The 26,067-nt window shown below is 44.2% G+C and overlaps 1 protein-coding gene across 2 annotated transcripts in view; it reads right to left on the bottom strand.

Annotated features, from left to right (window-relative positions):
• Nucleotides 1–24,392: 24,392 nt before the first annotated feature.
• ADGRL3 (adhesion G protein-coupled receptor L3) overlaps nucleotides 24,393–26,067 on the bottom strand; it is a 478,165-nt gene continuing 476,490 nt past the window's right edge. For both annotated transcript variants that reach the window (XM_032444013.1, XM_032444015.1), the window contains one exon: nucleotides 24,393–25,638. In XM_032444013.1, coding sequence (XP_032299904.1) covers nucleotides 25,571–25,638 — 68 coding nt within the window. In that variant the 3' untranslated portion in view covers nucleotides 24,393–25,570. The remainder of the gene's footprint in view (nucleotides 25,639–26,067) is intronic.

The raw sequence follows: 26,067 nt of genomic DNA, 5'->3' as shown, positions 1-26,067 counted from the left end.
AGACAACCAACCCACAAACTCATACATGGTCAGATCTGACCTAAGCAACTATTTTCTGCATGAGAATCATAGAATTATTAAGGTTGGAAGAAAGCTCTAAGATCATCAAGTGTAATTATCATCCCATCCCCACTAACCATGTCCTTCAGCAACACATCTCCCCATTTCTTGAACACCTCCAGGGACAGTGACTGCACCACCTCCTTGGGCAGCCTGTGTCATCAGCTGTCCTCATAAAAACAGCATGAACATGAAATCATGTTCCCCAGCTGATTTAAAGGAAATGTAACCCTATGTATGGCAAGGAGTACACAGAATTTAGTTAGTAGGAACAAATGGAATCACCACTGCACTTATCTCTGAATACTCATGGCAGTCAAAAAGTCGTGGATCTCCAGGAGGACAAACTCACGTCTTTCCTTGGAGGCAACGTCATACCAAATACTACATATCAAAAGTTTGTGTGCTGCGATTTGTCCCCTTTTGGGAAATGCTGGTCCTAACAAGTAGATCTCACTGTCTGAAAAAATATATGGGTAGGCGGAGCAGGTGGAACAGAATGGTAAAGTGCCCTCTCTGAGGTATTCAAGGAACTGGTTGTTGTGCCAAGTGATTTGCCTGTCTTCTGTACCCCCTTCATGCTGCTTTACAGCAGGAAGCAGCCATCTGGCTTTCCCTTTGCTCATGCTTTATAGTGCCAGGAAAGCTATATTTAGAGGGTAGGGACTTCAGCCCTGTCCAGCCAAACAGGTGGTGGAAGGGCTTCTGGAGGCATCCCTGCCACACCAGGGGGTGGAGGAGGAAAAGCAGACCAGATACCCTGCATCTGTAACCTGTGGTCATGCCAGTGCTGCACCTGCGCTACTGTGGAAGGGAAAGCAATGTGCCACCTGATATAAAAGCAAACCACACTGCAAAGCACAGGGGGGGAAAAAGAGGAAAAAAAGCAAGATAGGGCATCTGCTGTTGTATGCTCTGTGCTCCTGCATCTTCTGCTCACTAATGGAGTTGCAGAATTACTTCGGGAGTGGGTCTGGAGAAGGATAATGAAGCAGGCTCCTGCCAAGCCAAACACGATGCGAACAAAAGGAGGCATGTATGTGGCAGAGTGCATCTGCAAGCCTGAGAGACTTGACAGTGAAATGCCTTTTCTTCTTCCTTGTTGTCTTCTTGTTACAGGGAAATAGCAACTGGAGAGGATTCTCCTGCAAGTTTTGCGCTGTCTTCCCTGACAGCTAAATGATATGTTGATTTTGAAACCTGAAGCCCGCATCAAAAATGGATCTGAAAGTCTTTTTCTCCCCCCTGTATACAGCAATCTCTTTCAAAAAATAAAAATAAAAATAAATGCAATCAGAAAGGAGTTGTCAGCAGGCACCAGTTCAGCTGCTCAATTAGGGTCAGTGGCCCAGTACCTGCTGTGTCCACAAGTGAAGGGAACACAGGGGACATGACCATGGCTCACTCTCACTCGACCCAGAGCCAAGATATTACTTGTACCTTCACAGATTAAATTGTTAGGTTTGCAGACGCTAGAGCTGAAACAGGAGAAATGTGGACGCCCCATCCCTGGAGGTATTGGTCAGGTTGGATGGTGCCCTGGGCAGCCTAGTCTGGTGGGTGGTGACCAGCTCACAGCAGAGGGGTGGACCTATGTTGGCTTTAAGGTCCTTTCCAACCTAAGCTGTTTTGTGACTCTATGATTCTACAGTATTAAAGGTGAGACAGGGAGCAGCACCGCTTGCAATTCAGTTCCCTCATTTGGACATGGAATTAGCATCAACTGTTCCCCACACTATGCCTCTGTCTCCCTGTTTTCTTCCTGTTGTGGTTTTCCTCTATCTGCTTGGTCTGTAGCAGCTATGGTACAAGCTAATAGCTTCTGCACCCTCTCCTTGCTCAAGGATACTAACAGAGGACTGTCACACTGGGGCAAGCAGTACCCAGTCCACCAGACCCTGGGAACAAGAGAGGCCATGTCTCAGTGAGAGGAGCAATAAAATAAAACAATCTCCCTGGCTCTCATTATTTTTCATGCAGGCTCTGGCCATCAAAACCTATTAATGTAAAGCGCATTAGCTTCAGAAGTCACAGCAGCCCAAACTACGCAGATGGCCAGCGGTCTCCCCACACTAATTCAGCCTTATCTAATGCTTGCCAAAGAACTGTCATGTCCTCTTTTCTTTAATGCAAAAAAAAAAGAGAAAAGCAAAATGCAAACACATACCAAAATAATGAGTTCAAAGGGTTATTTATCTTTTTTAAGCACGTGAACCATCTTTTTCTCTCCCCTTTTAATCTCTCAAACTCATCTGACTGCAAAATTCTAAAGGCTACATTAGCCTCAACTGAGTAACTTTTATTATCACTTCCCCTCCTCCCCTCAATCAGCAGATGTAACTTTCCTCTGGAGCAGCAAAGCTTTACAAGCTTTCAAAAATAATTCCAAATAAGGACAAATGAACAAGCTGCCTTTGCGTTTCCCTCCAGAGTCTCCCAGGGCAGCTCCTGACAGCGCCCAAAGTGCGACTGCAGAGCACACCGAGCACCCCAATGTACCCATTATCACAAAATACCATTACAAGTCTTAAGGTCAAAGGGCATTTGAAATCTGACTAACAAACTCACACCTTGGCAGCCCTTCTCATTGGGCTGCAAGCTGGCAGACACACTGTTCGTTGCACACTTGGATGCGCCTTTCAGAAAAGAGAAGTGAGCGCAAAGAGATCTCCGTAGATTTTTCTCCCCAAGCTATTTTCCTCCCAAAAAGTGCATTGCATTCAAAGAGGCCCACACAAAAGAGAAGTAAAATGCTACTTTTGCTGACGCGTATTAAAAAATAATATCTCCTGAAATGTTCAAACTGTGATTATAGAGCTGAAATATTGATAGCCTACAAGTGGTTGGGAAAAATATGTATAAATTGCAGTTCAGTGTTTTACAACAATTATATTTTAGCTCTTAAACCGACTCGAGATCCTGACAGATTTACCGTGGATTCAAATTAACATACCATAGCTGAATCTTACTGTTGCCTTAAGTTTTATTCTAAGTCGTATTTCCAACAGCAGCAACTAGACTTTTACCGTTGAATAATTATCACTAAGTAAAATAAGCATCCCCTGAGGGTCAGGCTTTAGCCTGAGGACACTGCCACTCAGCACCCATGGCTCCTACCATGGGGTACAGGCAAAATGCATCATGTTGCACATGAGCTATAAAAGCACAAGCCCAGGGTGATGGCTGTAGCACATCATGCAGTGCTATTCATTTATTGTGTTCAACATTTGTCCGCTCCCTTTTGTTTTCCTCTAAGCACCTCTGGATCTCACCCAGCTGAAATAAATGCTGCTTGCTTTGTTTTCCTCCACGTCCCTGTTTCTGACAAGAAAGTTCAGTTTAAGGATTTTGATGCTCCTTTAGAAGACAGACTAATACTTGGAGTTTCAGATAATCCCCCTGATAAAAATTTGCCTTAAGTGGTATTGAGATATGATTCTATGACAACACCTACTTACTTTCAAAAGAAAAAACAAACTAAAAACATCACAACTTTCTTGCTAGAATTTGAAAGTCTGAGCTTATTCAGAACCAAGAGCAATTGGAAAGATCCGGATTTGTGTTAATTTGAATAAATTCTCCTTCTGATAAGGATCGAGACAGGCAGCAGATCTGTACATTCAGGAGCTCAACAGTACTCTTGTGCATGAGAAGTTTGGGCAGGAAATGCCCTGGCTGCGCTGCTTCTTGCAGGCAGGGAGTAACCTTGTCCCCAGTGCCTGGTGCCACAGCAGCTGACTCACCTCCTGCAATAACACCACAGGATGGCAGCTTTCCCAAGGGAAAAAGCATCCTCTACGTAATCGATCACAGCTATTTTTAAAGACCACAGGAAAGACTTAATGCAAGATGAAAGGCACACTCATGGCTGCAGTTAGTGTCACCAACAGGAGCCCTCATCCAGCATAGTCATGGTGTAGGATAGCAAAATGCATTACACAAAGGCTGGCAGTCAGACACAAGATGCACTGAAGTCCTGGTTTGCATGGCAACTCCACTCTTCTCTTGGCAAATCAGCTCATTTACACCTCACAATATTTACACTCCCACAAATGCAAACTGAAATTGGCCATTTTCAGGTCTCACTGTGCACCCAAACCAAAATTCTCAGAAATCATCTGTTATTCACTGTGATTGATATGTTATGAATGAAGAGAGTTGGCTTTGATTTGGGGAGGACAGGTTCAAATGCATTCAATTTCTTAATACAATATTGCTACTGATATTTGACAGACAGTAGTTCAAGCCTGCAATTAAAATAGGTCTTTCTTTAGCTGTGAAGTCTTCCTCTGCCTTCACCATTAAGATGCTTCACAGCATTATCTTGGGCCACTGCTGACAAAGAGAAATTTTTTATTTAATTCAAGATGACTTCATTATAACCTTGTTGGGCTGCTGGTAGTTTATATTAAAGTTACCGTACACACACATCAGCCAATTGTTACTATTTGTCAATTGGTACGTTCCATATATCAGTATAGATGGGAAAAAAAAAGTTATTATGTCCAATGTCCCTTGCTTACACAAGAAGTTCATGCTGAATTTGATGTTTCAAATCACACACTTGACAATTTTATTGTTGTCAGTGATAAGCGAAAAAGCTCAAATGAAACCAACGTCCTTTGCTGTCAAAGACAAGGGTATCTCATGTCTTGAATGCCATCAGAGGCAGGAAATTGCCTGCACTGGTTTCAAAGAGATTTCTGGAAGAAGAAGGGAACGACTTCTTGACAAACCACACTCTTTTTGAAAATTGCCTGTCAATCAAGGAAACCAAATCTGTGATTAGATGTTAACTCTTTCAAGGGGCTCATTGACCTAACATTGTCCATAGGGCATCCTCAGGCACATGCTTCAGAACAGCATTATTTGGCAGAGAACAGCTTACTCTGATTATCCAAGTTGTTGGAGCAATGCTACTGATTTGCCAAAAAAAAAAAAAAAAAAAATTAATCTGTTTTAGTCACCACCTATTTATCATTCCTCAATCTTAATGTGGATATTGCCTCCAGTAGTGGCTCTGCAAATGCTCAAACAACACTTGTTTGATTCATAAGCCCAGAAAGAGGCAGTCATGTTCTTCAGAGCTTGCAAAAGAGTAAAGTATAAAAGGCAAAACTCAATGGCACAAGTCTGGTCTTTGATAGGGGATGTCTCTGAGTACAACTGCAAAATGAACATAAGCACTAAAGCTGAAAGTTCTGGAATTACAGAAAAAAATAAAACAACAAATGGTTGTTCACAACAGCCCATCCCTTCCATCCATTGGCAAACAGTTAAAACTAACCAAACTTTGCACCAGGGAAGTATGGAGCAAGAATTTTTCTATTTAGATTAGATTTATTTAGATTTAAATTAGATTTAAAAAAATGCTACAATTAAAAGCAGCGCAAGAAAACACCACGTTATACAATGCAAAATGTTAGGAGACTGGTGATGGTAAGATGTTAACAAAGTCAAATCAAAATCCGTGAATCCCAGGATGAGACACTTATGCAGCCCTCCAGAGACGCAACAATAAATATTGCAGGGTTATATAATCCCTTGCCACAGGATTTAAAATAATCTCTAACTATGAAATAAAATTAATATGAAGATCAGATTATTCACTTTCTGCCCACTCTTCCTTCTCCCAAGGCAGCTGGGTAAACTGTTCAGGAGACTTCAAATTGCTGGGAGGAAACCCACTAAATCTTTCCCCAGCACACTCTGGGTCTGATTGGAAATGGGATTTCAGCCCATGCATCATTTAGCTGCTTTTGCAATTTTTATCTCAGTTGCTCTCCACTCTGAGACCACATCTGGCAATATCTACAACCACTCTCTACACATGAAAATGTGATGAATACCAGGGATTGCCCAGGAGATCCATATTAAATCTAACAGCTTTATAATAGTCAATAACTTACCTGTCAGGTCAGGGTATTTTATTAAGGACCATACTAAAGGCTTTTCACTATTATTACGTTATTGAATATATAGGTGGCCCACACAACGGAAAAGGAAAATGTCACCTCTTCTAGCTTATTAGCTAAATAAATACACACATTTATGGAAAAAATCTGCATTAGTAAGCTGCTCATTTTCAAAATACCAAGCCCCTCCTGACATCCACATAAGTAGTATTTCCTCCCTTTCCCTTAGGGCAGGATTGCTCTTGGCTAACTGCTGACTGCATGCTCCTCTGCAGCACCTTAGGCTGGCTGCAGTGGGAGAGGTGAGGATCTGATCCAGTCCTGAAAGAGCAACATTAGGATTTACAAGGGGGCTTACATAACCAAGCATCACTACCAGAGGCTATAAGTTCTCTTTGCAGTAGTCATGTCAGCCCTCACCCTTAGGCATGAGCAAATCATGAGCCCCTCCACTCCATTACTGTGGGAACCACTGGAGATGCTTCTCTCCATGGGGCTTTTGAAACAGAAGTGCACTTTTGTGTGGGAGAGAAAGCCTGAGCTCTGGGGGGCTCAAGTTTCCTCTGACAAGCACACCCAAGCATTGGACTAACACCTGCAAACAATTCATGGGTCACATAAACACCACGATATGTCACAGTGCGTTCATAAACAAAAGAACTGCTCACCACAAACACAGGATGAAGAAGCATCTTAAATCTCTGCACATTTTGCAGTCAGAGAGCTCAGGCACCAGTCTGCTAGCACTAATGTACATGCTCCAGCTTCATCACAAGCAGGAGCAAATACTGCAGCTTTTTAAGCCTATTTAGCAACAATTAGGCTCGCTTACCTGTTTAATATTCAGGGGAAACAAGAACTATCCCATAGTTCTCTCTGATATTAGTGCTCTTAACAGTGTAAGCTGCTTCCCAGCACTCACCAAAGAAGAAGAAAACCTTACTTAGGGCTGGGGCTGAATGGCTGCTGTGGGCAGAGGCCCATGTGGGGCCAGTATAGGCAATTAGGGGGAGCTCTGCACTTTGCAGAAATGTTGATGGCAAGGACTGGGAGAAAGATGGGATGGCTTTATTGTAAGCTGCAGCTGGGTTCAGTTAAATAATGCAAACAACAGCACCAAATCATCCCTCTGCCTGTGACCCCAGTGCAGTAGCTCTTCCGGTCCATGTTATACTGAGCATGAAGCAGCATGGGTCTCATTTGGAAACGCAGGTGTTGAAATCAGGCAGGAATGCAAAAGGCAGTGGTACCCAAGCCAATAAAGAAAAGAGAAAGTACCCCTGACACAGCCCCTCAGGATGCTACACCTGCACACCCCATTACATGGTGAATGCACACCTTTCTCTCCCTCCCTCCTCTGGCAATGGCCCACATGAAATTTCTTACTGATGAGCAAAAAGGCACTGGGAACTGCTAATGAACTGCAACCAGACACTTGGCACTAGCAGAAGAAAGCCTGCAAGTCTTCTGTAGGTGTACACACAGATAAATCCAAAAGTAATACCTCCTATATATAGATATATATATATATATATATATTTTTTTTTCCCCATGGAAGCTACAGCAGATACAAAGCGCACAATAACACTAATGAACAGAGCAAAATATTCAGATACAAAATAATACTCTTTATTCAACATAGCTACCACTATTATCTATGCATTTTTGCCAGTGATGAACAAAAGCCTGCATGCAGTGCTCATAAAAAACTGTACCAGAGAAGATGACTCACCATCAACGTCACCTCTGCTGAAATGCACCACCCAGAGCCTTGCTGTGCTTACGTCCACTGTTTGGTCTCCATCAGCACTCATCGTGTTCAACAAATGTCAATGGGTGCTATTAATCCCACGTGGAGGAATTCATGACACACCTTTGCTCCACACACACTTTTAACCTCACGCAATCAGAGCGGTGCTGCCCAGCAGTGCTTCACCCGAGGACTTGCTGGGTGCTACGCTGCATAGATGCATGCCACAGAGGACAGGGTCAGCTCTGAGGGAATAGCCTGTGCTGGGTATGTGCAGGGGTCTGTAAGTAATTGCTGTACTTACCTCGCTGCTTCAGAGGGTGTAGGGACAGAACTGACCTCTGCACAGCAGTCCTAGATGCTGCAGGGCCTGCCCCACAGCTGGGGAGCAGTGTGCTGGATCCTGTAGCAGGCCCAGAGAAGGAGAAGCAGTAGGATTTGATTTCCTCATTTGTATTCCCACTCAGAGGCAAGAAGCAAATCTGTTCTTCTGCATTCACATCATGTCTCCAGCCAAGCCGCCGCATGCCCTTTGGACGGATTAATCTACCTGCTTGCAGCTTCACTCTCCAATTCCCTCTGCCTCAGCTGCTACACAGTATTTGTCATAATGCCACAGGAGCTCTTGTCCAAACTCTCACCTAGTGCTGCCGGACACAAGACACAAGTGCAAGGGTCTGTATGGCTGCTCTCCCCTTTTTTTGCCAGCCATGTGTGCTCCTGCCTCCCCTAGGATGACCATCAACCTGCTCATTCCCCCTCTGGCCTCGAGCCTCCAGCCAGTAATGCCAGATGAGCCACGGGAGTTTATGGGAAAATTACTATTTCAGTTTGCCAGTAACTTCATTTTTCCTTGTTACAACGGTGTAGATGGAGAGTAATTATTTCTAGAAAGCCGTTTCATACTCCATGGAGTATTAAATAGGCAATGCTGGATTCCCTTCATTTATGTAGCTTCCTTCGTCAAGGTAAATCCTGTGCTCGACTTCCCTCTGTCTCTTGCTCACTTTGCTGGCTTTAGCAGCTCAAGTCTCCCTAATTGACCAATTATGATCACTGTAACTAAGTCAACCATCCTTCTAGAGGTGGTTGCCTGCATTTATTTGTCTGGATCAGGAATACTGTAGATAACAGGTTATTGAAAACTACACTTTCCATACCACAGATATCATCAGCCCTACTGGCAAAGAATGAGCTTTCAGATAAGTAGGAATGCTTACGAGGGTCAATTAGGTTATAATTGACTTGGATCACTGCCCTCTCATACACCAGCTTTATTAAAACCCTATAGCTGGAAACAATAGCTTATCTTTTCTTCAGCACAATTATTTTTAAAGCAGGGCTGCACAATTTGTGGGTTGCCAGCACTTGATATCCGTTGCTGACAAGTCTGAGTTTATGAAATGCTCGGGGCGATCTGACTGTGATGACTGTGAAGTCAAAGGTCATCCTTGGGAGAAGATGGGGAGGACAAAAGTACTCTTCTTCTGAAGCCTTAGCAAAGCACGATTGACTTCTGAAATAGAGCACTACTGATCTGAAAGGAGCCAGCCTGCCCCAAGTCACAGAGCCCTGCAGCTGAGCCATTCCTGTTGGTGCTCAGATGGGGTTTCCTCAGCCTGGAAATATCTCCAGGAATAGCACAAAGCAACCCCCTGTTACAAGCATTCGCTACAGAAAAGGAGAGAGAAGCTCTTTGACATCTTTCTCAAGCTTAATTTTTGCCTGCAACTCAGCTGGGAAATGGTAAGGGCATTTCACAGCTCCCTAATGGCAGTGGAGTTTGTGTGGGGTCAGCCCTTAGGCATTTCAGATAACGGGAAACCAGATTGCTGAGAAAGAAGCATCCGGAATAACACCAGAATGAGCAAACAGCACCTGGTGATCATCATCAAGTTTGGTTTTTTTTTGTGTTGTGCTGCTGCTTTCACACCTCATCTTTGTATGACAGGACTTTGTGTGAAAGGCATGGGAACTGAGAGCTCTGGAATCCCAGCCTCATTTCTGTTCCTTGCTTGCCATTTGGCTTGGAGCAAGATATTCATAACCTTACACATCCACTTTGGAAGGTATCATGAGGACTAATCAGGCCCAGATTTATAAATAATGGCTTCTGCATGCAGCATTATGAGGCATACAGTCAGCATAATGCTGGGCCTGGAGAGCAAAGGCAAAACAGGTGTCCTGAGGACTGTTACAGCAAGGGCTTCTGAGAGGACTGACAACAACCATACCTTCCAAATTAATCTTCCACATAGAAATAAACTCCAAGGATGGATTTGGAGAGTTCCCCACTTTGCTTTACCCATAAACTTCCTTCATATTCCCCATTTCTTACAGGCTGGTTTCCCCTTCAAACACTAGGGAAAGGAAGGAGAAAAAGGTTGCAAATACTTATAACTTATTAATCCCCAGAAAGTGCAAAAATACATTTAGATCTCGTCCCAGTTTCATTCACCCTGAACACCCACACTTGTCTTAACAATCAGAGTGGTGGCAAAAGATTTCCCTCCTTTATAGGTCAAGCAGCATATTTTGATTAAGCATGCATTCATTGAATAAAATTTCTGTAATAAGTGTCTGCCTTTTTGACCATATATTATAAAAACTGTCATCTACATCTTACATGCATGTGCAATAGCCACATATTTAAAAAGAGAGAAAATGCATTCATTTTTTACCCACGTTTTGCCTGAAGAGGCTTCATAATTTATGACCTCAGTTTGTTACTGCTGTGACTGAGTGCTGGAGAATGGGAAGCCTCCAAGCAGGGATCATGGGAGTACAAAGGGAATTGGCACTTGCAAGGAGATGAGAAAGTCTTGGGCTTGTGGCCTCATTTTGACTTCTATCAATGCCAAGTGTAAAATAATACTCTGATTCAGAGCTAAATGCCATCTAGATTTCCCCCTGAGTCCATTAATTCTCTTCTTTTATTGTGCTGGAAAATATTAAATACCTCATGCTAGAATCAGGGTTTTCGAGCAGGATTTGTATTCCAATTAAACAGCATCCCTTCCCAACTCAAGGCATCATATTAATTTCTTAGGGGGGATAGGGTGGAATTCTCCCCCTTCCACTCCACCCCGCACCTAAAAAGAGCAGTTTATTCATTCTTTATCCAGTAGTTCAAATCACAGATTTTTGGTCAAGCTGCTTCCTATCAGAGCCAGTGCATTAGCAAGGAGAATTGTTGCTTCTCCCCCAAAAATGTGAATATTGGACTTGCTTTGTCCAGTCAGATCCCCTCTCTGCAATCTTCGAGGATTATCACCAACTATGAATTCCAAAGTGACACCTGCTAGAGACAGTCCAGCTAATTATTTGCAAGCTTCTCTGCTTCTGCTTACGCTTTGGCAACTGGCCCGTAAAGAATGACTCTGAGCTGTGTTTCCACAATGAAGTGCCTCTAGGAATGACACAAACTGTTTTTCCCAGCCAATGCAAAAGGCATTTGCCTCCCTCTCACCACAAAAACAATATTAAGCAGCTGCTCAGCACTCTTTCTGAAGGCACTTCTGTCACTGATCAGAAGAATTTAATAACGTCTAGATTTAATCCAGCAGAACAGAGCTGGGCTCCCAGCAGAGACGGGGTGTACAGAGGCTGGATTTGAAATTCAAGTTGTTTTTTTTTTCAATGGCAAGGGAGCAGCTGGAGGTATTCTGCCTTGATGCATTTAGAAAGGCCAAATGAGCAGACTGGACAGGGCTCTGGCAAACTGTACTTCAGAGTTTATACTTCATTTCGTGTTGGAATTACTCTCCAAAAGAATCTGGTGAAGAGTTCTCTACCCACCCATTCATTCTCTTCCCTTATTTATTTATTTATTTTTTTAATGTGGAAAAATTGCATTTTGAGAAATGCAATGAAAAGGATTAATTTGGCTGGAATGACAAGCAGCATAACTGATACCCAGGAAGTTAGCAAAAGCATCTTTGTGGTACACACTATCAGCTCCTATAACACTGGGCAGGGGAACATGGGTCTGGAGTGTTAATGAACACAGCCCAGAGTTTGTCTACTGGGAAGTAAGAGAGCAGCTTCACCACTCCAGGCTTTGTGGTCCTTACACAGAGGCAAAGACCCTCTGAAGGTCAGTGCACCTTGTGTTGTCCCATACTCTTAAGTTAGGTGCTCCCAGTGGCTGGCATTTAGATGGTGATAACCCTCCATTTCTCTGCTCTTGCACCTCACCCTTATCTGTTCATTTATGAAAAGGTCACCTTTATACCAAGATAGCAATTTTGACTCTATTCTTCCTGAAGTGTTTTTTGGCTAGTGTTTTTTGGCTAGTGGTGAAGGGTGCTTGGCAAGGTGTGCAGAAGCAAGTGGTCACAGTGAATGAAGCATTTGTAGAGATTTGCATAAAGCCCAATCTTAGTAAGACCAGATGTTCATCCTGTGAAACATATATTCTCCCTGTTCCTATTTTATTATTTTGCCCTGTAACTCTAGAGGAAAGATCAAGTTAAAGATCGTAAAGCCTGCATAGAAACAAGGTTTAAAAAAAAAAGTTCCAAATGTCCAATTGGAGGGGCAGGCTGTAGAGGAATACTGAGTATTTAAAGGAAAGAAAGTCACAATTGCTGAATGCTTGATCAAGATTCTCTTTATCACACCCCACACCCAGAACACCCCCCTTCAGACTTCGTCTCATGATGAGGCTGTCTGTGCCCTTCTCACTACTTCTGAGCCTGTGCCTGTTGGTAAATAACACAGCTCCTGAAAATACTAATCACTCTCAGCATTCGCCATCCCCTCCCAGCTAGCCCTCCTCACTCAAATCATTTTCCATCTCTCCAGCTTTTCCAGCAACCCTGATTCAGTCACCTACAGTCACCTTCCAGCAAGAACCTGCCAAGTTTGGTAGGACATCACTGGTAGTATGCTGTGAAGGTAACAGTGGTGAAACATCTCTTTTTACTTAAATGAATACATGAATACGTATTCCAGTGAGCTTCTGTTTCTGAGTTTATTTTAATAACAAAACAGTTAGTAAAATTGTCATTTTCAGCCAAAAAAATGTTTGCTTCCTTCCACCCCTTATGCTGTAATAAATCCCCAGCTGGAAGCAACCCCAAACCTCAGCCAGTCCAGTACAGCACTTCATACCCTTCTTCCCTGCAGCTGAAGTTTGTTGGCCAGACTGAACTTTCCTTTTGGCTAAGAAAAAGGTACCCCGCAGAGGCTGCCCACATCCCCCACAGGCTACTTTAATGGGAAAGAGATGTGGTACTGGGGAAGAACAAGGCACAAAATCCTTCTGGTGGTACCACCACCAGAAGATGCATTTTAATCCTCCCCAAAACTGCAGATCAGTTCTAACAACCATGATTTTATACCTTTTTCCTTGATTTGAGGCTCTTAAAGCCTATCTCTGGTACCTTGCCTTGACAGCAGCAGCCTGGCAAAGCCAGAATCCAATCAGCCTTTGCACCAGAGATGCTAAGAACCAGCTTCAGTTGCCTTTAACATTAACAAAATTACTCATTCTTGGAAGACGGGAGTAACCTCCCCATCACAAAGAAATAAGCAAGATTATGGGCGTGGTTGGCAAAAGACTTTTTGCACACTTTTTGTCTGGACAATTCTGGGCCAGAAGTTCAGCTCACAATAGCCAGTATAACTTTTCAGTATTCACTGTAGCTGGGACACCCCCCCACCAGCTATTAGATGCAACAGTTCCCCCCCCCCCCCAGCACTCACCCTATATAAGCCCAAGTTCAAGCCCGTCTGAAGATGATGGGTTCTAAAAACTCACTGGCTCCCACTAAGAAATAATAAATTCAGTTTTCAAAGTTATCTGAGCAGTAGGTGGCAGTGCTAGGACTGAAACCTGAAAGGGAGAAGCTGGATGCAAATTTCATTCTCTGAAAGGACTGTTGGGATTATAATTGCTGTAAAATATCCCATACATGCAGGTTGCCCTAATAACCACGTATTGATTATAAATTGTTTCCATAATTGCATTTTTAATGCATGGAGCTTCTAAAAGGGATGTTGAGTGGCCGCAAGCAAACAAGCAGGCTGGTAGCAATTACATTTTGATTTGTGTATCACAACATACACCTTATAGTTAAGCTTTTTTAGAGTGTGGCTGATTGTTTATCTGGCTTACAGGGTAATGAAGAAGTTTCCTATTGTGGGAAGCATTTGATATATAGCCTGAAAAATATCCTTCCTGTTATTTAACGGGATTATGCAGAGTTCTTTTCTTGGTCTAATGTCTATTAGATATTGTTATAAAATGTGGTCACACATCATTTAAGTCATGAACATGTGTAATACTCAGATGGACTGAAGTTGTTAAGTGAATGTACTTCATTTCTTGGAGAAAATCTGTGGGAATGTACAAGTCTCGTGATCACTGCCAGCAGAAAATGAAACGACCAACTGGACTCCTTCCCAACTTTATCTTTCATTCAGGTGACTCATCATCCCTCATGCCTTAGATCTAGAATCATTGAATCATTAAGGCTGGAAATGGAAAAGATCACCAAGTCCAACCACCAGCCCAACCCCACCACCCACGTCCCCTAGTGCCACATCTCCATGTTTCCTGAGCACCTCCAGGGACGGTGACTGCTCAACCTCCCTGCCAATGAATCATCACTCTCTCTCAAGAAGTTCTTCCTGATACCCAACCTGACCCTCCCCTGGTACAGCTTAAGGCTGTTACCTCTTGTTAGTGGCTCAGCTCTAAGCCTACAGGGAGGCATTTTCATCAGTAAAGGCAAATCTGGAGCAACCCCATCCATTTCTGTCCTTGCTGTTAGGCTCTGCATCCCACAGGAACATGTCCTGCCTCAGCATAGCCTGAAGCAGAGGGCAAAGAGATGGATTCAGAGATTTCACACCACAAACGCCCAGACCCGAGGATCCCAAGGGTGAATTTCTACACTCATATGGCTGAGGAAGTTTGGAAACCACAGCTGTTGTTAAGGAAACCACTCTGGCATGTCTCACTTTGAGGATGCTCTTCCATTCTTTTGATTTCTGTGGGATTTGGGGCTGCAGGGCAGTCAACCAAAACCTCTGTTTGCACACAAAAACCTCAAGCCCACAGAGGAACATGCATCTGCTCTGACAAAACCTGCGTCAAAGCAGGAGAAAGCACAACTGGCTTTTCCTGTTGCACAATTTTCTATATGAATACCAGGTTGTGCAAGTTCTTGGTGAACAGGCATTTGCTTAGAAGGATGACTGAAATAAAAATCAAATTGAAAAAGCTGGGAGAATATTTCCTTGTATGAGAAAAAAAAATAAAAATGTGCAGAAACATCTCTTCCACAGCACAGCTCTGCCTGCATTCAAGGCTACAACTGACATGTGAAAGCAAGAAGTACCATTTAGGGCAAGATTTCCAAAATAAGATATGCTCTTATATGTCTTATGAATTTTGCACTGGAACAAAAGGAATTAACAGCAGTACGCTCACAGAAGAGGCACATTCCAGCAGATCTTCAGTTGCTACTTGCAGAAATCATTGGACAAGAAACTGAGAAGTGATGTGACAGGAATTCACCCTGCGTGGATCAAGGTTTTAGATGGGTATCCCATACATCCTCACTGCAAGTACAGCTCTCAGTTTCGAGGCTGAAGGTCTCACACCATTACTGTGACACCACTTCTGTAGCTCAAGGAAGCTGGGCATCCAGAACAGACTTTATTTTTCCAGTCTGTGACCTTCTGGAATTGGAAAATAGGCTTTTTGTTTGTTTGTTTCCAGACCTGCTCAGAATAATAATTCTGCAGGTATCATTCTGAGTACCTGTTTGTGGCTTCTGTTGCCATGCCAGTGCATTATTAAAAATACCTACAGAAATTACTTTTGAAAGTAACTTACCATTTCCCCCCTCCCTTTTTTCCCCCCTCCATCTCTTTTCACTTTGTTTTGGTTGAAAAGCAACAGTAGGAAGCCAGAGGTGGGAGGAAAGACATTTTTGTGACAAGACTGCAGAATATGCAGCAGCTCAGAGAAAAAACACTTCTTGCCACTCGTTTCTACTCAATAACCCATTAAAAAAATATATAAACGAATGTGCAGACACTGCCAGAATAATTCACCTTTGTTGTCAATGTTGTTTTTAAGTAATAAAAATGGTCTCAGAGTTTCATTTGAGAATCAGTTTGTGCTCTGACAGCACCTCACTTCCTGTCATCTTAAAAACAAAGATGTAAGCGCTCTGCCCTCAAATTGCATTCTTTGGGTTCTGAAATCCTCCCTCCTGAAGCAATAAGGAAACCAAAACATTAAAGGGCTGAGTATCACAGACAGGGCAGCTGTTGCTGTTTGTAAATAACAAAGCCTATAAAAGACTTTAATGTAGACTAATCATTTCATTCAGCCTTTCACTACCCTACTTCTCTGGCAGTCCCATCATTTCAGTGGTATTTTAGGCAGAAAGTTTGACTAAATGGTGCTTATTTAGCTCAGAGTGGATAAACTAAAACTACTACTGGATCAACATTTGGGGTTGTTACATGTGGAAATTGAACCACGTCTTCTGTGGCCACTTTTCAGACTAAAACCAATTTCAAGACCAGTTTGGTTCAAGCTGAGGTTCTCTTGACAAATGACTCCATGCTACTCTCCATGCTTCAGAAGGCCATTCAGAAACATAACCCTGCCCTAATGCCTGGGTCCAGGAACCCCAGGCACAAAAGGGACCCCTTCCAACAATTTCAGTGGGGTTTGGATTAGCAGTCTGAGGAAAGTTGAATTTTTTAAACAAAATTTTAAGAACTGGGCAGCTCCTACTGCAACTTGATAGAGGCCTCTGGAGACCCCAGCTGGCTCAGTCATTTGTAAGTCATGACATAGAATTGACTTCTAAGGCATGAATTTGGGAGTCTACTTGTGTATGTATATCTCTATGTAAACATGCACTAAACAGTAGGCATAGCTTTAAGGTTAGCAGCATTTTAAATTCAAGGAGTCCATTTCATGGTGCTTTGGACACAAGAAAACAATGAGACTTGGCCACTTTTCACTCACAGGTTTACTCTATTGTGACTCCCTTAGTTATGGCAGGGCAACTTCCAGTTCATGGGAGGGAAGCAAAATGCTAATTTGTCACCAAGGCTGGTATTTTCCATACTGTCCCTAGCATGATCTTGCAGAACAATGGGAAGAAGGGAGTGAACTACTGAACATTTGAAACAAACGCTATGGACTTCAGAATATGTGCCATCACATTGGATCTCATGTCTACTTTTGATGATCCCTTCAGGCACCTCCTCCCCTTCTCACTGGTCATTGTGACTCAGTGACTTCAACACACCTGCAGCATGGCCAGGGAGCCCAGCAATGAGGAACCAGATGTTTCTGTAAGTATGAGAATGATGAGTCTACCTGTCTCATTGCAGAGGAACAACAGGAAAGCTTACATATTGCACTCTTGGCATGAGCGCTATAAAACTCAGACCAAAAGAGACATTATTCAACATTGTTTGGTCCTTAAGGCTCATCTTTTATCCCACTCCACTCCCCCAATGTTAACTATTCAAAAGGAACAAAGATGCGTGAACAGGATAAAACTCCTTGAAACAGATGCACAAACATCTTCTAGCAGTGCTAAGTACCTCTTCTTAGAGAGACTCTTTTAGGTCCCTACTTGAACAGTTACAACAGTGGAGGGAGGTAAGGTTAAGGACCAGCAGAGAGCAGCCAGGCCACAGACCTGCTACTGGAAAATCAAGTTCTGAGACACACTCAAAGATGCAAATCTCACACCAATCTTGGGCACAAACCCTTTCTGTCTTATTTGCCCAAGCACTGAGAAGTGCTCATTTGAGCACTTTTTTTTTTTTTTTTTGCACATAAAAGCAAATCAAGAGCCTCACCACCATAGTCATAGACTTAAGATTCAGTTTGGCAGAAGATGAATAAGAAAACTCTGAGCCCTTGGCTTATCAGCCTGCCTTGTTTCCTCCAATCCCTGTATCCATAACCCATAAGGGGACAATGCACCTCCCCGCATCCATCACCTGCCAGCTCTCACAGCTCCTGCCCAGCCCACCTCATGATCCTGGCACCAGCCTCCCCTTCACTACAGCAGCTTCTTTTGTCACTTGTCAACTAATTAGACCTTGCAGGCACATTACCAGCACGTACAGGCTGAAAACAATTATAGTTTTAAAACAAAAGAGGTACCAGATGTTGACTGCATCTTATCCAAAGGAATTTTATGGCAGCTTCGGCACAATCCCAACAGAAGAGCATCTGTGAGTCTCAAAACTGAGAGATTTCATTAACTCCTCAATAATCCTACATTTCTACTGATGCCTGGATTTTTCTCATTTTTCCCCCTCAAACTGTGCATCAGATCTCCATGGAGCAGAATCACCGCCTGTGCCACATAGCATCATTTCCAGGCAAACAGGACAATATGATAAGTGGTGTTGTGCCTCCAGTCCTTGGCACCAGCACATAAGCAAAGACACTGACAAATTTTAGGACTAGTAAAGCACTGCATTTCTATGAATTGCACCTACATGCCCCAGTTTCTCTTGGATCTTACCTATGCAGTTTCCAGTATATCACAGGCCACCACAAATATTTTTTCAACACTCCTATAGACACAGTCTTTGCTATTAAAGGAGAGACAACATAGCTGCTGGGGTTTGGCATGGTACATGCTTTTTATGCTGGGTTCTATTTCAAAAAAAAAAAAAAAAAAAAAAAAAAGATCTTATGGAGGTAGGTTCCTGGAAGGCGCTGTACTACCCATGTAGATTGGGATCAACACTGTGAAAAAGCCAGGGCTGTGCCCACCCTTGCCAGGGCCACACCAGGCATGGAGAACAATCAGCATCAAAGGCAGCTTCAGTCTCAACAAACGGGCACTGTGGCAGACTCAGGCAGTACCCAAGTCGTCTCCTGGAAAAGCTTAGGTGTGGTTTGGGGTCTGGCTTTCAGCACTTCATTTCACTTTGAAGATTTTGAAATGCTGCAGGCTCACCTCCTTTCCTTCTGAAGAGGGGGACAGCAGGAAAGCATCTTCCAGCATCCAAATTGCCTAGCAAAGGAAACACAAAGCAACGCTTCCTTTCTTGGTTCCTGGCTCTATACATTTCCTTCTCATTTCTTTTTCCCCACAGTAATCTAGCCCTGGTCTCATTTACTACAGCTTGAAAGACTGTTGGAACATCACAGTTCTTATAACCATCACTCTTCAGCTCCCAACACAATCTCTTCAGCTGATGAGCAGAATTTCAGTTGCTGATAAATGCACACCTGCTCCTGTGGAGACACAGGAGTATTTAAGGAGACCTTGTACACATCTGCTACTGCAAAATAGAGAGAATCCAACTTGTGGGACAGGAGAGCAGTGGGCAGGGGTTCAGTAGGTCAGCTCCAGTAGCTACTGCTTATCAGCTGAGCCTCACTATGAGATGTTAATGGAGGGAAAGATCTGAAAACTGAGAGCTAAATTCCACTGGGAGGTCATCTCATGTCCTCAGCTGAGCTCAGATCCCATTGCATGGATTCCAGCACTGATGAGGGCCACCATGCTGCAATCCCACTCACTGTCAGATGTATTTTTGAAGCGCATAAAAAGCCTAAGAGCCATCCATTCCCCTCACACTACAGCCCCTGAGGTGGCACATGGGCTGATGGAGTTGAGCTGCTTAAAAGGACAGGGATGGGCAGTCAGTGCTTCTGTCAGTGGCACTTTCAAAGGGCACTTGAGAAGTCAGGGGCATGTAGCTCACAGCTGTGATGGGGCTGTAGGGTGCTTTAAGGTCTTACACCTCATTCACCTGCAGAAGCAGGCAAGCTGAAAGCTACACTCTTCAGGGTAAGGCAAGAAAACTCACAGCAAAATTGACAGCAATAGTAATTTTAGTGGAATGGTGTATTATCAGCAGTGTTATTGCATCCACTGCCTTTATTAGGGTGTGTGCACAGTATGTAATAATGTAATTAGATTTCACAATGTGTAATAATGACTTTCACGCAACACAACAACTGCACATTAGGGAAGGGAATTGGTTCCCATTATGGAGCCAGAACAAACCTTGTGCTATCAGGTGTGTTGTATCAGCCCATCTGTCAGCTGCAGGCCCAGGCTGTGATGAAGACAGCCTGGAGGAGGGATTTCACCCTCTACAGCTCCAGCAGTGCCTGACTGCTTCCCTCCCCACAGCTCTGCCACAGCACTCACCAGACCCCAAGAGATGCTGGTCACAGCACCAACAGGGAGCTAATGTTGACCACAAACACATCACAATGCCAGGATAAATCATTTCAGTGCCCCTCCAACAGGGCTCCTTTCAAAGCCCACCCTCTCAGGCACCACTGCTAATGAACACAAGCTGGCTCATTTATTTGCTGCTAAACTTTCCACACCAAATCACAGCTTTACTGCAGAGGTACAGAGTATGAGAGCCCCAATTTCATCAGCAAGATTTTTGCTTGTGAACCCATTAGTATTTTCCCTGAGCAGCAGCTCTCCCCCCTCCCTGCCCCTCAATCTTCCTAGGCCGGAGAATTTCACTTTCACAGGTCTGCTCTTTTTGTTATTCCCTTGGCTTTTGTGAAATATATATGAGATGACTCAGAGTTTAAACTCCCGCTTCACGTTCCTAACACAAAGCTTCCATGTGTCTGGGGACCCCTGACAAGTATTTAATTTTAGATGAGACATACTGGTGACATCACATTTTTGATTCCTGCATGCAGCAAGCACGTGGGGCAGTGGCTTGGCCTCACCTCGTGGAGAGAGCTGCTTGGTGTTCAGCACAGGCAGAGCCATGGGCAGCACTCCTGGACCAACAGGAGCACAGCACTTAACCCCGTGCATCCACAGTGACACGCACTGGAGGATAAAGGAGTTCAGAAGGAAAATGAGTTTTTCTAGGGCCATTTGACACAGCTGCTGCAGCCCCTGGACACAAAGCTCTTACCAGAGCACATCAGCAGCTAGTTCACCTACCCTTACCCCACACCTCACCATACAGGCAAGGATTTTGCCCCTCACATGCTAATAGTGTTGCATTGAGCCTCATCACAGGTGACTTCAGCACTCCACAACAGCAGACAACAGCAAGTGCACCCAATCGGAAGGGTGCACACCACAGCTTCATTTTTGGCTTTGCAGCTAAAGAAGGACATATGACTCCTTTTGATTTTGAGACATGACTAAAAGCTCAGATGCATGGAGAGAAACTTGCAAAAAATACAGGTTCCTGCAGCACCACCTTTTAGATAAAGCCACTTCAGTGGCATTAACTCACAAATTTGCAGCCTTTCCTACAATTATATATCTCTCTGCACAGCAGGCACTATCCAGAAAGAACCAGGATATGTAAGCATAGATAATCAAAGCATAAGGCAAGAAGTAAAACTGACTTGCTCAGACACGAGGCAAACTGCAGAACTAGTACATTGGCAGAGGGGTAACTTACCAAATGGTTCAGCAGGCTCCTCCTCCCCTAAAAGCTGCAGTCATCTAAAGCACCATCCTACAAGATAGTCCGTGGCTCAGTCAGTAATGGCACATCTGGTGCCAGCACCATCAGCCTCAATTCCTTGGGTCTGCACAGAGCATCAACACACCCTGGTCTTGTTCCCACCATGCTGCTGCTATAGGATAAGGGCAGAGCTACCAACAAAACAGACTCAGAGCTGGTGAAGCAGCTTTAAGCAAACACTTCTACCAGGTGGCAAAAGCCGTCTTTATATAGAAGAATCCCAGGGTATGCTGGGATTTTTTACTTTATTTTTTTCTAGAGCCACTGCCAGGTGCATCTCCTAATTGCCTTCAATTGATAACTGACATACCAGCTGCAAAACCTCTCACAGCTGTAGTGCTATTGGTACATACCACAGCCCAAGGGACAAATCAGCTCCTCAGTGCAAGTGAAGATACCAGTGGGGTTTCATATCCATTCTAAAGCATAAAAGTGACAAAATCAGTTAATTTCCCAGTCTTAATGCTAAAAGGCCAACAGGTGCCTTCCATACAAACAACTCATGAAGTAGCATCAGTTTGGACTGATGGATTTTGATGAGTTTTGCATCACTCACACTTACAGGTTGTCCAAGAATAGCAATTAAAAACTTAGTTTTATGATCCCAAAAGTTGTCCACTAGTCCTTGGTGAAATGAGTTTCCTGGGGCTCAGCTGTTCCTGCTGCGTTTGCCCTCTGCTGTAATTTCCAGGCACTTAGAGCCCCTCTGATTTGCAGACCGCAGAGCATGGGGAGGCAGAAGGGCCCCATCATTGAGGGAGTAAAAGCTGAGCTTCTTATGGGCAGTATCTGCTGAGTTGAATGCTGCCAAATATAATGTATTGAAGCTCCTTTTCCATCACCTTTCTGGTATAATGGGTTAGGGAATCCGTGGGCTAACCATGTGCTGGGTAATGAAGCAGTGCATTTAAATACGCTGGAGCCTCCCCCTCTTCATTTCCCCACGTATTGCCACCGGCTGCATTACCTGAGGTTAACTGGGATGCTCAGTTCTGGAATTGGGGTTTTCTCACAGTGGAAGCATGCAGAGAATGCCTCATGCCCCAAGGGCAGCTGAGTTGGCAGTTGGGCACCATAGCAATCATAGAATCATGAAGATTGGAAAAGACCACTAAGACCATCCAGTCCAACCCCAGCTTGCCCCCACCATGTCCACAGCCATCAGTGCCACATGTCCACAGTTCCTGAACGCCTCCAGGGATGGTGATTGCACCACCTCAGTGGGCAGCCTGTGCCACTGCCTAATTGCTCTGAGAAAGAATTCTTCCTAATATCCAACCTAAATCTCCTCCAGCACAACTTAAGGCCATTCCTATCAATGTCTCTAAGCTGTGGTGCATGATGGTGACTTTGGCACACTGCCACTCAGACCTCCTGTAGGAGGGTCAAATGGGTTTTATGCAAAGTATCGCAGTCGCTAATTGCAATTACCAGAAAGCAAATACAAGAGAGCTTGTTGATTGCCAATAGACAAAGGCACTTTGGAAATCTTGGATTTTCACTATAGATGGAAGTCTATAAATTTAAAAATAGACACCATGTTATCATTTACAATTTCCATTTGCTAACAAATTCTGCTAAACAAAATCAGTGGCTAAGTAAACATTTATACATAAATAAAACAGTGAAGATCTCGTCAGTTATTGAGATGCTGCCGGCTCAGTCTCTTGAAAATAATAAAGCAATGAATTCTGTTTTTGCAGCGCATGTCAATCCTACCTTGCCTCAAAGTCTTCGCCACTCAGCCATTTGCATGAGAACCCAGCTCATTCTGGTCACACTGGCAATACAGAAGCATCATGAAAATCAGTGCCTGAAAGAGGTCCCAGGTTAACCCCTTGACGTGCTCTCCACCCAACAGGGATGCAGAGCTTCAGCACAAGCAGCTTGGATGAGGCATCTTAATAGCAGATGCAGGAGCAGGCCTGTAATGAGCTGGCGTGGATGGTAAAACCTGGTGTATTATTCATTTTAGACGGTACCCAATTCTTTTTCATAATGTACATTTTATTAATGCTCTCCGTGATAGCTTTTCATACCGTTTCATCAATAGGAGTACAGTAATTACAATGTATTAAGATTCATTCCATGCCTGAGGAGTAAGGAAGTCCACTGAAGGTATGCAAAGCGAGTGAAACGTAAATCACTGTTGACTTGGGGCTGGCTTGAACCAAACCTCTGCCTGGGGAGCAGCATGACTCCGGGGTGCTAATGGGATGCACTGGCTTTGCCAATTAAATCTCGGATCCCTCCAGCTGTGGCTGGTTGCATTATCCTACGTCATGGTGGTTCATGTCTACGGCTGCCAACCTGTGTGCCATCAGGGTGGAAGGGCTGGATGGGATTTGTCATTTTTGTTAGGAATTGTGCTGGGCTCTGAGCTGTCACCATTAGTGACAAAGTGTCAAAGTGCACCCACTGCCACTGCTGGCTGTAGAATAACTCCTCTAGACATCACGCCAAAAGCTTTGGGTGCAGGAGGACAGGGTTATCTGGGGACAAAAACTCCTAGCAAGGGCTCCAATGAGAAAAAAAGCAACCCAGCTGCTTTCCATTGATCTACTGAAAAACAAGCAAACAAACAAACAAAAAACCCCAACAACAACAAAAACAACCAGGGGATTTCTGCTTTCAATCACAGCTGGCTTCCATCCTATGCAGCATCCCACATTTCCCCAGACCAGGATTCAACCCTAAACTTTTGGGCTGTAAAAGTTTAGGCATCTCCTTGGGCTGAAATCTTTCATCACTCTTGAGAGGTTTTTTTCTTCTTACTTTACTGGTTAATTTCCAGAACCTTTCTGGCACAAAGCAGGGGGGTGTTCATTCTTCTTCCTGATTTTCATAGAATCACTAAGGTTGGAAAAGACCTCTAAGATCACCGAGTCCAACCACAAGTCCATCCCCCCCACACCCACTGACCACATCTCTCAGTGCCACACTTCCATGTCCCCTGAACAACTCCAGGGATGGTGATTCCACCACCTTCCCGGGCAGCCTGTGACAACATTACTCTTTCTGAGAAGAAAGCTTTCCTATTTTTCACCCTGGGAAAAAAATAAAAAATAAAAAATAAAAAATAAAAAAGAAAAAAGAAAAAAGAAAAAAGAAAAGGTGAGAGCCTTTTATGTCTAGAGGAAGTTATTCCAGGTCTTTTTTTTTTTTTTTTTCAGAAATATCCTTTGTTTTTTTTCCAGTCTGGTACGTATTTTCCACCTGCTGCATGAATCCATGCAGTCGGACTGAGAGTAAAGAAGGAAGAAGAACCCTTGAGTTGTGCAGGGTGAAGGTGTAACCTCATGGCCCCTCCACCGTTGCCATATTCTTCACAAACCTGTGCTGAAGCACAGCCCTGCTTGCTGCGTGGCATTGCAGCACTGAGATGAAGAGTTGGCCCAATGCCTTCTAAGATCTGGTGTATTTTATTTTTTCTTTCTTTTTTCTTTTTGTTTTGTTTTGTTTTTGTTTTTGTTTTTTTCTTAATGTTAAAAGACTCGGGAGAACCACACTAACACGGCTTGTATCCCTCATGATGATGCTGCCCATCCCACCTGCACCTGCACCACGCTACACAAGCCCTCAATGGGTACTGCTCCATGAGGAGAACAGAGGCCAGAAAGTCCTCCCTGCTGGTAGGAGTGAAGGAGAAACTCCTACTGAGTCCTCTGCCCTCCATCCTCTGGCTGCATTCCATGCTGCTGCAGTATGGCTGGGCTGCAGGACTCTTGCCAGGCTCTGTGTCCATCTATCCTCAGTTGAGCTGATGGAGAATCATGACCCGCGAGAAACTAAGGCTTATTTTTACAAAAAAAAATATCTCTATTTACACATGACAATAAAATCCAAGTGACATTTCCCAGAAGCCTTTGCTAGGTACGTGTGCTGGTCGATCCCTATTTACAAGTGATGGCAATTCACCTTCTTCTGGCACCGGGGTCATTTCTTTGTGTACTTTTTCCTTCCCTCCTTGACCCCCTGTATTTACAGCAGGGATCTGGTTGCAGCAGAGCAGGGTCCGGGAAGTGGGGCAAGCACGCTCCTGTCTGTGTTTTCCAGTCAAGAAGCCAACATTAGGAGAAGACAGAACTACAAAAGAATTTTTCTTGTATTTGTTTCTTTTTTCCTTTTTGCCAGTTCTGCTCATCTTAAAAAAAAAAAAAAAAAAAAAGCAGCAAACCAGCCAAGCAAGAAGGTGTGGTCCTCAGTGCAGCAAAAAGCCTGGCCAGGCTGGTTTCTCCGTGATGATGAGAGGGTTTGCTGAGGATTCTCTTGAGGCTGGTGGCTGGGCCTCTCCCGTTGGGCCACCCCGTGGCAGGATGGACAAACTGAGGCAGTGAGGAGCCAGGGCAGTGTGGTGCAGATGCTAGATGACGCTGTCTTCCATGGTGACCCTCCTGAAGACCGGCTCCTGCTTGGGCGTCCGGCCGCTCTCTGTGGAGAACAAGGGGAAAGAAGTAAAGCCCAGAGCAACACCTCACAGCCAGCCAGGGGGCAAGCCAGGTGAAAACCTCTGTGATCACACAATCATAGAATAGTTTGGGTTGGAAGGGACCACAAAGATCATCTGGTTTCAGCCACCCTGCCGTGGGCTGATTGCATCTCCACCAGATCAGGCTGCCCAGGACCCCATCCAAACTGGCCTTGAGTGCCACCAAGGATGGGGCATCCACAGCCGCTCTGGGCAGCTGTGCCAGTGCTTCACTGCCCCCTCAGTGCAAAATGCACACTCCTTTGAGGAGCATCTTGAACCAACCAAAGCATCTGGAGGATGGGCTGCACTCAGGTACTCACTGATCCCATGGCGAGCACAGCTCCAGAGCCACAGCCCTGAGCTTGTACCAAGCTGCAGGGCTTGCTGGA

This window comes from Coturnix japonica, chromosome 4 (genome assembly GCF_001577835.2).
Source record: "Coturnix japonica isolate 7356 chromosome 4, Coturnix japonica 2.1, whole genome shotgun sequence".
Classification (NCBI taxonomy): domain Eukaryota; kingdom Metazoa; phylum Chordata; class Aves; order Galliformes; family Phasianidae; genus Coturnix; species Coturnix japonica.
The sequence above is the reverse complement of the archived record's forward strand: the minus strand, read 5'-3'. Positions and strand labels throughout refer to the sequence as shown.